Below are 14,057 nucleotides of genomic sequence, written 5' to 3' on the forward strand. Positions count from 1 at the left end.
CTGCTTCCCCGGGGCCGCTCTCTGTCCTGGTCGCGCCGCGAGCGCCGCCTCTTCCCTGGCCTCGCGCGCCGCCTCCCTCTGCTCCGCCGCTTCTCTGCGTCCCGCGCCGCCTGGCCGCGTCCGCCCCACGCGCGCCTCCCCGTCGCCCCTCTCCACGCGCGCGCCACGCCCACCTCGCCGCCGTCGCCCCCTCACCTGCTTCCTCGCCGGCCGCTCTGCCCTCTGCGTCCCCAAGCGCCTCCCCTGCTTCAGCGCCGCCAAGCCGACCACCCGCGCCGCCCGCCTGCTGCTCCAGCGCCACCACCTCGCGCGCCTCTTCCCCTGCTCCCGTCGGCCGCGTCGCCCGCCCGCCCGCGCCTCCACCTCGCCCGAGCCGCCCCCTCTCCTCCTCTCTCCCTCTCCCGTGGCCGCCTCGCCGGCGCCGCCTCTCCCCGTCGGCTGCGCGCGCGCCTCCCCCTTTTCTCCGGCTCCGCCCTCAGTCCCCCCGCCTGCCCGCGCCTCCGCCTCCGCCTCCGCCTCCGCCTCCGCCTCCGTCTGGCCGCCTCCACCTCGTCGCCTCGTCGCTGCCTCGCTCGCACGCTGCTTCTGCTCCGCCCGCACCTGCGCCTCGCCGCTCGCCTCGCCTCCGGCTGTCGCTTGCTGCTCGCCAGGCCCAGCCGAGCCCCCTGCTGGCCCATCCTCTCCAGCCTGCAGGCCCAGCTTGCCCAAGACCAGGCCGAAGCCATCTCCAAGCCCAGCCGCCTGCTGCTTGCTGCTTTTGCCACTGGTGCTTGCTGTTTTGCTACTGTGCTGCTGCTCCGTGTGTGCCGTGTCGCTGCCCAAGTCCGTGTGAGCGCGTGAAGACCGAAGAACCTCGGAGTCGGAGCCATGAACGACTACGACCGTGACGATTGAACAACTACTTCGCCTACGACGGCTACATCGTGAACGACTACTTTTCCGTGAACGACTACGTCGCCTACGTGAACAACTACTTGGACTACGTCGACCACGTGTACGACTACCTCGCCCGCACGACTACTTCCTCTACGTCGACTACTTCGTCTACCACGCGACGCCGCAACGAGTCCAAGGTATAACGAGCGACCGTCCCGTGGCGTAGACTCGTAGGTTGCGAATATATGAAATGTGTGCGTTGTATGAGATGCCCGTGATTGTACCGATAGTATCGATATTTGCAGGTACCTCGTTGCCTTTGGCATGTGCAGCCCCGACCTAGTCGGATCCTTGTGTTGTTCTTGTCTTAAAGCATGCATCGCACCTATTCATGTCCTTGTCATGCATGCTAATACAACTATCACATTGTTGTGTGTAGTTAATCAATTAAACTCTATTCCTTGCGTATGGAGTTGTTTAGATGCTATGTGTATTGTTTTCGGACTCCATTTAACTTGGTAATCGTATATCGGATTTACTTTCTGATTCCTTAATATGTCATGCATCATCCCTATGCCACGCATCATTCTTTGATTGCGCATATCAGTTACCATGTGTATCGTGTATGCTTATACTTTCTTTTTATGTCGTGTATTTGCTTTTTCCTCGCTAGCCTTCGATTCCTACGACGAAGACTACACTTGTGTTCTTCTTTCAGGATCCTTGCTCGATTCCGGGCAATTGAGTACTCCAGGCAAGCAACCCTTCCTTGACCATGTTGATTATACCTATTGCTTCTTCCTCAGTCTTGCATTAAGTTACGATCTCAGTCTTGTCACGATGCCTCTAGGTTGCATAGCTTATTAGTCAGCTCTACTTATTGCCCTATGTCTTGTTACTTGTCCTATTACCATGTCACATGTTTGTTGTTGCCCTACATCTTGGTCATTAGATGTCATGCTTAGTCGCGAGTCTAGTGTCCTTATATCTGGGGTTCCACAATTGCTACATCCACATGCTACTTTATGTTAATTGCAATTATTAAACTGTGATATGATATTAAACTCTAACGAGGCAACGATGGGAGGCCGTGCTCTAATGCATTGGTGATTTGTTCCATTGGCGCCGACCTAAGGACTGAGTTCTCGTTTTCGCCGACCCAATAAACTTCGTGCTAACCGCTCGTGGGAGAATATATGGATTCCCCTCGACTTCGTACTTGTTTCATAGCTCTTCCAGGGGCCACATAGTTCGGGCGTTTCATTTGTCATATCGGATATACATTGGTGTTGTGTTTGGACATTTGTGGTACTTTGCATACATATAGGACTGCGGCACACGTCTGGAGTGGTCATTCTGCGGACACTGAACCACTACTAGCTGTTCCCGCAACTCTTGAGTCCGTACGACGCTTCGGCCGGTATCTCGTTTTGGATCAGACTCAGTAGGGTGGTTCCCTGGATTAGTTGTGAGGCTTGGAAACGTCGTGTCGCCCAATCCTGCGGACACACGTTTTTGTGTGTTCCTACTCGAGTGGCAATAAGGGTTGGACGAACGTGTACGCGTAAATTGGCACATCCTGCAGGGATAAATCTTTCGAAAAGTCGTGTCCGCGGTTATGGACGACTTGGTTGGTCATTACTTGATCATAGAGAACTCAATCAATTTAATTAACTTAATCTCTTAAACTTGAGTAGTAATTAGCCTTTAATCATGGATATGCTTAAAACTGTTTAAGTGTGAGTGTCTTTTGGATTGCTTCCTCACAGGGTGTTGAGGGGGTGATATGAGGATTGTGTTGTTTGGTGTTTAGTAAATAGGTTAATCACCTCACTTGGTAGACGCTTCTTATCCTGTACTTAAACGATATCATTATTGTGTCTCTCCAGATATACCTGCTGTTGTATTAACTCCACTTTACCCTCCTTTGAGACATGTTGCATACTAGCATAGATCTCCCCGTAAGTCTTGCGAGTACTTTGTACTCAGTTGCTTTGCAACGTTGTTTTCTTCAGAGGTTCCAGCAGAGTAGGTGAGCCGCTAGCTTTTTCATGGAGCACGACGTTGGATTCGATGTTTAGCCAGGAGATCCAGATCAGGGTTCTAAGACTCGTGGCGAGTTTCCTTCCATCTTCCAGCCTCTTCAGGCCATGCTGTATTCTTGTTCGTACTCGGGCATAATTCGACTTCCGCTGATGTAATGATGTAATGTTGGGACATGTGTCCTCTCTTTGTAATAATTGTTATTCTGCTCCTTGTATGAGCTTTGTAATTACTCTCTTCTGTAGAGTTTTGGTACTGAGATTCATGTTGAAAAATCCAGCGGTGAGCACATTAATGCATTTATGTATTGAAGTGTTTATCGTAGGTTAAGAACCTGAGACTTGAATTATGCAAGGTTAGCAATTTGGGGCTAAATTGTATAATTCCAGTCCCGGGGTCTTACACCAGTCACCTGCTCCTAGGCACTGACTCGGGTAAGTTGCCACAAACTTGTCTCATCTGGAGGTTCGTTGTTTTGAAAACTTACTTTCTTGTCTCCACACGTAGAACTGCCTAACCTAACATCACCTTTTAGAGCTAATATGGCTCACTTAGCTCCAAAATGGTGCCCTGGTGGCATAAATGAGCCAAATGCCCAAATATGCCACCAAGGGACCATTTTGGAGCCAAGATGGCTCATTTGGCTCCAAATTGGTGCCCTGGTGGCATAAATGAGCCAAATGTCCAAAAATGCCAACAGTGCACCACTTTGAAGCCAAAAGAGCCATATTAGCTCCAAAATGGTGCCTTGGTAGCATTTTGGAGCCAAATGAGCCATGTTGGCTCCAAAATGGTGTCTTAGTCGCAAATATGGCTCATTTGGCTCCAAAATGCCACCAAGACACCATTCTGGAGCCAATATGGCTCATTTTGCTCCAGAATGGTGCCTTGGTGGCATTTTGGAGCCAAATGGCCTAAAATAGCACCAAGGCACCATTTTGGAGCCAATAAATGAGCCATGGTGGCATAATGGAGCGAAATGGCTCGTTTTGTAGCCAAATTGGTGCCTTGGTGGCATTTTTGTGCCACTTGGCACATTTATGCGACCAAGGCACCATCTTGGAGCCAAATAAGCCGTATTCGCTCCAAAATGGTGCCATCGTGCCATTTTAGAGCATTTAGGGATCATTTGTCTCCAAAATTGTGCCTTGGTGGCATTTTTGGAGCCAAATGAGCCATATTTGCTCAAAAATGATTCCATTGCACCATTTTTTAGCCAAATGGCTAAGTTCCGCTTCAAATACTTCAATTGCCACTTCAATTCCTTTCTTTATATGTAATTATGCTATTCCAACCCCATTTCATAGGTTTCTACTGGTGAAATGGGTGGTGGATGTTGAAGGTGCCTGAGTCACCATCTTATCGTGTATGAACACTAGGTAGCTTGTAATATGTTGCTACCATGTGATGAACACTTGTAATACTTTTGTTGTGAGATATGTGATGTTTTCGGACTTTCATGAGATGTTTATATGCTTGTGATGTGAATGCGTTATGTGGATGCGTCGATGATTTTGTGTGGATGTATTGCTATCATGTGGATGAATATATATCTGTATATATGTCCTGTGAAAATATTTCAAATTGCTGCGATAAAAAAAACAAAAAAAAACACCCTTTGCTGGTGGCCAAGGGCCTGGCCGCCAGCAAAGGCTGAGAAAGGGCACGCACCAGATCGTGCCACGTGCCCACCCTTTGCCGCCAGCTTTATCCCTGGCCGCCGGCAAAGGCCCCCCTTTGCCGGCGGCGTTTTCTCTGGCCGCCGGCAATGCCCCCCTGCCTTTGCCGGCGGCCTAAGGCCCGCCATGTGGGCCACACTGTGGCTCGTGCGGCCGGCTCACGGCGTGCCACGTGTCGAGCCTTTGCCGGCAACTTTTTCTCTAGCCGCCGGCAAAGGCCCGACATGTGGGCCCAGCCGTGGCACGCGTGGCCGGCTCGCGGCGTGCCTCGTGTCGGATCTTTGCCGGCGGCTTTTTCCCTGGCCGCCGGCAAAGGCCCAACATGTGGGCCCAGCCGTTAACGGCACCGCATGCCGTGATCTTCTTTTCTTTGCTGGAGGCCGTCGTTTCGGCCGCTGGCAAAGGCTTTACCGACGGACCCGTGAGAAAGCCGCCGGTAAAGAGTTCGTTGCCGGTGGTCCTCCGTGCCGACTAGGTTGTCGGAAAGGTTTTCTTGCTAATCTTGCTGAAACCATGTAATCAATGCTTACAGACATGTACGCCGTGCAATACTTTGAGTTCAGTTTCACGCAAGAAAGCAGCTGAAAAGAGATCAACGGCTGATAGATCATAGATCATATTTTCTAGAATAAATTAAAGAAACCACATTTTGTGTCATTCTTTTCACAGAACCACGCTTAACGCTAATTGTTTCAAGGAACCACTACTTTTTGGACAGAACTTCTCAAAAAACCCTAATATGCAAGTTCAGGCCATTTGACAGGCTTTCTAGCATGTGGGGCCCATCAGTCAGGTGCCACGTGTCCACTCGGGCCCGAATCATTTGCCATGAGTGATTGATTGGACCGACCTAGAGCAAGTGATTTGGGCTCGAGTGCACACGTGGAACCTAACTGTTGGACCCACATGTTAGAAAGCCCGTCAAATGGCCTAAACTGACGGATTAGGGCGACCTTGGTGGTAAGGGAGGTAACGGTGAACGCAAGCCTGTTGTCGCGCCTCTTGTTACGATCTCGCAAGACGAGGCGCACGGTGGCGAGGAGGTCGGGCCTGGCCAGGCGCAGGTAGCGCAGGGCTTCCGTATTCGCGAGGTAGCGGAAGTGCGTGGTGAGGAAGAGGACGAGGCTGTCCAGCGACCGCCGCGCGACGGTCATGCCGCGAGCCTTGTGCCGGGAAAGGGGCACCTGGAAGACGGATTTGTCGTTGAAGTCGGTGAGGATCCAGGAGAGGATCCACTCCGGCGGCGGCTCGTGGGATCCGGGCATGATCAGAGAAGGGTGGGGGTTGTAGGCGATGGTGTTGGCGATGATGTTTGAGACCGGGTCGAGGAAGCCGAAGCACATTACAGCCTTGAGGAGGCGCGGCGCCAGCGAGGGCATCGTCCCTGTCGGAAGCCGGTCGAGCGCCGCCTTGTAGAAGCCATGGATGAGGTCAAGCAGAAGGCATGTCTCCTGATTCAAGCTCTCCAATGTGTGGCCGACTGGACAATCGTAGCCGATGATGAGGTCTCGCTTGCAATGCATGTCGATCGAGCTCGCCAGTGGGAGTGGGGGTTAGTTTGGTTTCCTGTGGTTGTGGAGTAGTTGTAGTAGTAGGCAGAGGACGGAAGGAAAACCTAAGAATATAGAGGGGCATCCACGCATCGCCATCGCCATCGATCGCAGCCCAAGACGTCGGCTTCCTCGTTTAATTGGGCCGGACAAACTATGCAGGCCTCAATTGATGTTGCCACACGTGTCCCATTAGCCATTTTAGTTGGTGTTTCCATCTTCGTCTTTCCCTCGCCTCCGATAGCCTATTGGCCATCAGGAGGTGAGGGAAACCACGGATCAACATCTGGCATCGTTTTAGTACCTTATTTGTAAGGTTTTTTGTGTCCGCGGCGGCGGCATCCTGACGGTGGAGGCGACGACGTGCGAATTAATTGTCTCCCAGCTCCATCCCCGTTCTGGCGTGGCTGTCATGGTTTACTCTATGAAGCTTTGGGATCTCACAGCTTGTAATTTCGTGATTTTGGTCATCTTTCTCATCGGTTCGGCGACGATTTAATGGTTCGAGAACCTGTCTTGCGAGTGGTGTGTCCCCGGCCACCACGCATTCAACGATATTAAGTTCTCACCCGCTGTTGTGGGCGGCTCATGCGGCTCAGTAAAACCTACAAGGTTAGTCCAGGTTATGCAGGTTTGGTCTTCTACTGTTTCGTCACCAGAGATTTGAAGAATTATCAAGATGCGATTGGCGCAGTTAGAGAAGTTGGCTTCAAAGATTTTTGATGTAACTTTCGGTTTATTCGAAATCTTTGTTGTCGTTTTTAGTTTTTCGATCAGTTGTACTACATTTGTTGAATAAATAAAGCCAGATTGTTGTTCTAAAAAAAGTTTTTTTTTCTCCTTCGTGGGCCCACTAATGATCGTCGTTTTTTTAGTGAATCCCACTTTTTATGCCCTGTCTGGCCATGTGTGACGGTTTTTACCTCATTTCAAAATATGTGACAGATTTTACCACATTTACCCATTGCTCGGAGTGACGTGGCAAGTCCGCGTTGGACGCGCATTTTGCTAAGCAATTTTCTCCTTCCTTTTTTTAAGGCCTCACATGTTATAGTACCGTTGTGGTATCTGAACTCACACAGCAACGCACACCACACGGCTGCGCAAACTAGACCTACAAACTATACCTAAACCATGCTTTCAACAGATTCCCAGGGCCAACACAACCCTGCCGGTAACGGTACGTTACACTACCACTAGAGCACCGGAAGCACGCAAATGGAGGCCACTTTGCACTGTTCATATGAACAGTACGGGATGAGACATCTGAGTCGAACTCAGGTGGGCTGAGAGCAACCATCGGCTCCCAGCCACCCGCGCTACACGCGGTCCTCAGTTTTCTCCTTCCCTGTTCCAGATCCGACCAATTTTCTCCCCTCACCTGTTGTTTTCCTCATCTCACATATTGTTTTTTTCCGATGGTGCGAGGAGGAAGATTTCTCTAGCCGGTTCTGCTATTGTGCCGCAACACACGGTGGAGTCAGGCTATATATTTTTGGCCGTGTGCAAGAGTGCCGCCTCGGATGCAGCCATGGTGAAGTTCACGAGAGGAGAACGACTTGGGACCTACATGTGTGTGGCCTCATGAGGGAGAAAACAGGTTGGGTCTGGATTTTGGAACATGCGCAGGAGAAAACAGTTTAGCAAAATACGCGTCCAACGGGGACTTGCCACGTCACTCTGAACAATGGGCCCATGCCAACATGTCAGAAACAGGCTAATTTGTTAGCTCGGTTAAATCTGTCACGTATGTATAAATAATACTCCCTCCGTCCCATAAAGATTAGCACGGATTTGAACCAGCTCCGTGCCAATCTTTATGGGAGGGAGGACGTATTATTTCACCCGTGTACAATCTGATAGGTGATTCCCTGATTTACCATGAGGCGAAGGCTTCTTTTGCACACCATGGTGTCAAGTTCTCCAATCAGAAAGACAAGGCTTTTAATGGGCTTACAAAAGACATCGATGTCCTGTTCAAGAAGAACAAGGTTGAATATGTAAAAGGATTTGGGAAGCTCGTCTCCCTGTCAGAGGTATCTGTCGATGGTGGTATAGCACTATCGTCAAAGGAGATATAACATAAATTGTTGCCACTGGCTCAGATGTGTGAAACCACTTCTCAGAGTTGCAATAGATGAGAAAAAGATTATGTCATCTACTGGAGCTCTTGGCCTTTCAAAAATACCAAAGAAGATTGTGGTTATTATAGCTGGATACATCGGTCTGGAGATTGGTTCTATTACCATCTTTCTTTTCTTCCAGGTTTCTTAATATACATTTTCTGATTTAGAAAAACAATAAATAGGTAAGACTATCCTTTTTTTCCTCCCAGCATTGGCGTGCTGTTTTTTTGTGTGTTTTCTTGTCTTCGAAGAAGATCAGTACTGCATGCTGGCTGATTGTGCAAGTGCCAACAACAAGATATACTCCGTAGAAAAAATGGTCGGGTGAGAAAACAAAACTGGAACCCGTTAGCACTTAATTTACCATCGGCAAGCATCTGGCGTGGGTGTCGCCGTATCCAGTCTGTCTATATGCTTGAAAAACTGACTGTTGATAAATTGTAAAGGCTTGCTAACTACACAATCCCAAAAATAAACCTTAATTGGACATCTGAACGTTGGATGGCATGTTCTGTAAATATCTTGTTGGCCCAGATGGTTTGGTGGTCCAAGTTAAGAGATCTAGCTCGGGAAAGATCAGGTTGTGTGAATACGGCAGGTATACATTGTAGGCTACTGAAAACTACGACCCAGCAAAGACCACCGATCAGCAGCTCGATGGCAGCTGATTCCGTGGGCCCAGACGCCCGGGCGCTGATCGGAGTTTCCGGTGAACTGGCGTAGTTCTCTCGTCTGAGCTCCAGCTAGAGGAGGCATCCTATGCAAACGCCTCCACGTTCATGAGCTCGAATAGATCATAGGGATAAGTAATTACTACCTTAGTACATCATATTTCAGTGACATCGATCATATCAAGCTAATATGTTCCACCTAATACATTGAGTTCCATCTAACATAGCAGAATCATATTAGAAGATTCTGCCCCCCCATTCCCTCAACTCCCTAGCCACATTAGAAATAGGAGTCATCTTTGCAATCTTCGAGTCCATATTGGGATCAAAATAGATCCAATCTTCTGGCATCGAGCACATCATATCAGCATTAAAATCACACGAACTGATAATAAATTCATTCAAAGTGCCGTGCATTCCATGAGCCATTTGCTTGAAATCCTCGTAGCACCCACAGTATGTCTCATTATATGGATGCACAATCTTTGCCCCGTTAAACTCACAAGGGAAGCATCGAACTTGCATCAAAACAAATAGAAGAAATTGGATTATTAAGGGAAGGAAACATATAACAGAGCACACATCTAAATCATGTTATATGTCCTGACTTGGCATTTTTATCATTGCTTATAGAAACTTCGTGAGATGTACTTATACATGCAATATGTACATGAATAAAACCTACAGAGTGCCAGATTGGCACACTGCCATGCCATAACATATATTTTCTATCAAATCCCATACCAAAGATTTTTCAAATATCAACTTTAGACACACCATTTCTGGATATACATATTTGCTGATTTTTCTATAACATGAATAACATGCCCAATACTTCTATGCTATCTCTTATAACTATACTAGAACATACTTATCTGGAAGTAACTTCTTGTCAACATGTACAGCTTAAGAAAAACTCTTATCATAATAAAAGAAGTATATATAGATCTCTGATGTTCAGATGATGCATAGTTAAACCATTTCAAATACTATTTATAAAGAGCAAAAGAAAAAGAAAAATGCTGTACTATTTATAGATAAAAACCATGAGAATTACTCCTCATCTATAAACATCTTATAGTCCTCTGAATTTTAACTAAAAAAAGGAAGACACAGTGTCTTTCTAGCATGGTTTTTTAGTCGCCGACTAGTCCCCTAGCCGACGCAGTGATGGCAGCTTGCTGCTGCGACTCGACTCGCAGAGCAAGTCGCACGACCTGTCGGCTAGTCCTGCGATTTCTTCGACTAGCCAGGCTACTGGGAACTAACTTGACTTAGAGAGAGGAATTTTTGGGGAGGGAGAGAAGGCATGGATAGGGAGAATCGATCTGCTCCGCTGTTAGAGTGGCCGCATGAGGGGAGAAGAAGGCACGAGGAGGGAGAGAAGAAAACTACGGTGGCTGATTAGTCCTGGGGAGTGGAAGGCACAAGGATCGCTTCAATCTTCGTGGATGGTCAGGATGGTTTCAGTTCAGGAAGTATGGACGGTTTAGATGGCTTAAAAAGCAAGTTTTTTTTTAATGGGCCTTATGGGCCAGACATACACCTACCTTAATGGTCGACCAGCCCAGCCTGAAATCGTCTTCCTCGATGCGGCAGCTCTGAAGTCTACCGCCGCTGAGATTCCAGCCGTCAAGAACTTCCTTCTCTCCACCCTGGACCTCTCCTTCGAGATCACAGCAACTGTGCCCTCAAGCTTCCCCTCTGCCGCGACTTCCCCCTTTCATCTCATGCTCCCTGCTAAACCCCCCTGGTTACTAGGCTCAACTTGGGTCGATTAGTCAAGATTAGTTCCCGACTAATCAGACCAATCTCCAAGTCTGTTGAGGGATGACTCAACTCGACTTGTAGACTTGAAAACCATGCTTTCTAGTGGAATGAAGTGTTAAGGTGCATCGGAAACAAATGCATGTTGTGGTATGTATAGAAAAGCAATACATATTTATAACCACGCGCTAGCACCTAGCACCGTTTTCTTGATCTTGTTGAAAACTCAAAAATGACACAATGAAATTGCCACGAGATACCAGCATGAGAACAGAGGGCCGAGAGCGTACCATTATCCATGCAAGAATCCGATACAGGGGTGCACCAGGATGATCTTGCCTGCTCCTCTTTAACACTATTGCTACATTGAGCGAAAAACAGTTCTGGAGATGTGGCAGCAGAATTTGGTCCCACGGTTTTTGCCAAAAAGTTGATATGGGAGTACTCAAATTTGAACTTCTTCTTAGCAAGACAAACACTTGACCCATCAGGTACCCTAGGATTCACACCGCAAATGACATGAAGTTTGTAGTGCACCTACATATAGGTAACAAGCAGAACAGGGCAGCCAGTTAGTGAAAAAACGGATTTAAGCAAATGGAAGTAAATTAGCGCATGTTATGATTCAAAAGCAAGAAAGCATAAACACAGAAGCAAATGCACCAACCCCTTTTTCCTTCGAGTAGTTGCTCAATGCCGCATTGACCTTTCTGACAAAGAAGTTTTGGTCACCCTTAAATTTTTTCCGACACAGTGAAATAAACCTTTTCTGGTTTTGGCTCAAGACCCGTGACACCAGCTTCAGTTGCTTAGCCTGCTCTTCAGATTTGGTAGCGGAAGATTTATGTGGCAGAGCCATGGCGAGGCATTCAACAAAGCCGTTGGTGAGTGCACCCTGCTGTATAGCTAACAACTTGGAGGATTCCCTGGTCAAGGAAGATGTGGCAAATTTCACCAGCGCTGCAGGGTCAGGGTGCCACGAAGCAAGTGCTGCTTTCTTATAGGCCTTGTGGTATTTGTCACACACAGACACAGTATGACCATGTTTTTTTGCCTTGTGGATGGCCTTCCAGACATCAGCATCGCTCCTGAACAGATACCAGACGGCTTCGTGCTCCGTAAGAGAGGGGAAGCAGGTGCGGAAAAAGGCAACGAGGCCGTAAACGCAGCAGCATTCGATGCGTGCAAGCAACTTTGTGCATATCATGTCTACCTTGAAGGGTAGCTCAAACTTTTCATGGGTGGGGAACAGACGGCCATACCAGATGGTGTTGAGGATAATGTTGGAGACAGGATCTCCGGGGCCATAGCAATATCCACCCTTGAGAAGGCTGCAGTGGTGAAGCTTGCGCAAGCCATCCCGAGGCAGCTTGGCAAGTGCCTGTAAGTAGAGCCCACGCATCTTGCCGAGGAGCAACAGCTTCAAGGACTCCAAGTGTCTGAACGTTGACTGAGACCCAAGCCGCTTATTATCTGCCCTACTACTCCCCTGATCTATGGATTCTGCGGCCGTAGCTGGCTGCTCGTTTCTCTTCTTCTTCTTCTTCCTCTCACGGAGATCCAGTGTAGATTGCTCCTCGTTTCTCTTTCTCTTCTTCCTACGGCCACAGAGATCCACTGATGGGTTGAGATCAATACTCGCAGTAGGCCCTTGGCTGAGCAACTCGGCGAGGCGCTTAACTGTGGCAGGGGACAGAGGGTATTGTCCTGAAAAAAGGGCAGCGACCTCAATCTGTCGAGAAGCCATAGTGAGAACCGCTTTCACCAGGACGTCTGGTTCAGGATGCACCGCGGACACACCGGCACATTCCAGGGCGACCTTGGTGGTAAGGGAGGTAATGGTGAACGAAAGCTCGTCATTGCGCCTCTTGTTACGATCTCGCTCGATGAGGCGCACAGCGGTGAGCAGGTCGGCCCTGGCCAGGCGCAGGTAGCGCAGGGCTTCCGTATCCGCGAGGTAGCGGAAGTGGGTTGTGAGGAAGCAGACAAGGCCGTCCAGCGACCGCCGCGCCACGGTCATACCAGGGGACTTGTGCCGGCAAAGCGGCACTTCGAAAACGTCTTCGTCATCGAAGTCGGTGAGGATCTGGGAGAAGACCAATTCCTTCGCCTCCTGCGCCTCCTCCTCCTCATCCTCATCCTCCTCATCGTCTTCGTTGTCGGATCCAGTCATCGGTGAAGGGTCGTGGTAGGCGATGGTGTTGGCAATGATGTTGGAGACTGGGTCGAGGAAGCCGAAACAGATGCCGGCCTTGCGGAGGGCCGGTGCTAGCGAGGGAATCGCCCGCATCGGAAGCCGATCGAGCGCCGCCTTGTAGAAACCATGGATTTGATCAAGCAGAAGGCATATATCCTGCTTCAAGCTCTCATCTGTGAGGCCAGGAGGACAACCGTCGCCGATGCAGCGATCACGCTTGCCGTGCATGTCGATCTGATTTCCTCGCCGGCGGGAGTGGGTTATTTACTCCCTGGATCGTTCGATTTCTTGTGGATTTGGGTGGGGGGACGGGGCGGCGGAAGGGGCAGGACGGAAGGAAAACCTAAGCAGTATCGCAGACGAATACGTCGAGTTCCGTTTAATTGGGCCGCTGTCGGGCTGACTATGCAAGCCCAGGTACTATATAGATGGCCAACGGGCCGTGCTTCTTTCGGAAGCCTGAAAGCCAAGCGGGCTTCGCCCGTTTGTGCCGGGCCAGGCACCAAACTAGTCGGGCTGGGCCTGTCCGAGGCCCCGCCTGTGTCGTGTCTGGGCTTCAACCTCAGGCTCTCGGGCCGGCATAGCATGGCCATTTTATAATTTCTTTTAGAAACTACCATTTTTATTTTTTTTATTTTTTATTAGGATTAACACATTAACTTTCTCAATTCTGGCGAACTTGTCATCTTTTTTCTCTTCCAACCCATCATTTCTTCTTATTTTGGTCCAGCCCAACCATATTTTTTTTCTCCAATCTGACCAAGTCCAACCTTTTTATCCTTTTTTTTAGTGACCTGGCCCATGTGCTGACGCGGACTTCGGTGAGCTGTGAGGCTTAACGAGCCCGAGCCGACACGAACCGAGTTCGTGCTGGGAGGACACATTTTGGGCCCGTCCCGGCCCCTATATAACCAGGTTTGAGGGGGGCGGGCTTACCCACTGCACGTTGCGACAGTCTACATGTGTCCCGTGCCTGCTTTTCGTCAAAGAGTATAGATTTCACTGTCGAATCCATCTAATCGAGTAAATTACAGAAATATTACACCCACATTGCTGGCTATGGTTGCGAATTGTGCCACTGTTGCTAATCAGAGCTAAAAACAACCTTTTTTTTGGCAGCTCGTATAACTAATCGCACAGAGTGCTCA

The 14,057-nt window shown here is 49.1% G+C and overlaps 1 protein-coding gene across 1 annotated transcript; it reads right to left on the minus strand.

Moving 5' to 3' along the window:
- Positions 1–9,050: 9,050 nt before the first annotated feature.
- On the minus strand, positions 9,051–13,282 carry LOC100840717. Its single transcript, XM_003566469.4, has 3 exons — positions 11,380–13,282; positions 11,003–11,249; positions 9,051–9,463 (listed from the first exon to the last, which is right to left on the minus strand). The coding sequence occupies exons 1-3, from the start codon at positions 13,135–13,137 to the stop codon at positions 9,183–9,185; spliced, it is 2,286 nt and encodes a 761-aa protein (XP_003566517.1). The 5' UTR covers positions 13,138–13,282; the 3' UTR covers positions 9,051–9,182.
- Positions 13,283–14,057: the final 775 nt, after the last annotated feature.

The sequence above is a fragment of the Brachypodium distachyon genome, chromosome 2 (assembly GCF_000005505.3).
Source record: "Brachypodium distachyon strain Bd21 chromosome 2, Brachypodium_distachyon_v3.0, whole genome shotgun sequence".
NCBI classification, from domain to species: Eukaryota; Viridiplantae; Streptophyta; class Magnoliopsida; order Poales; family Poaceae; genus Brachypodium; species Brachypodium distachyon.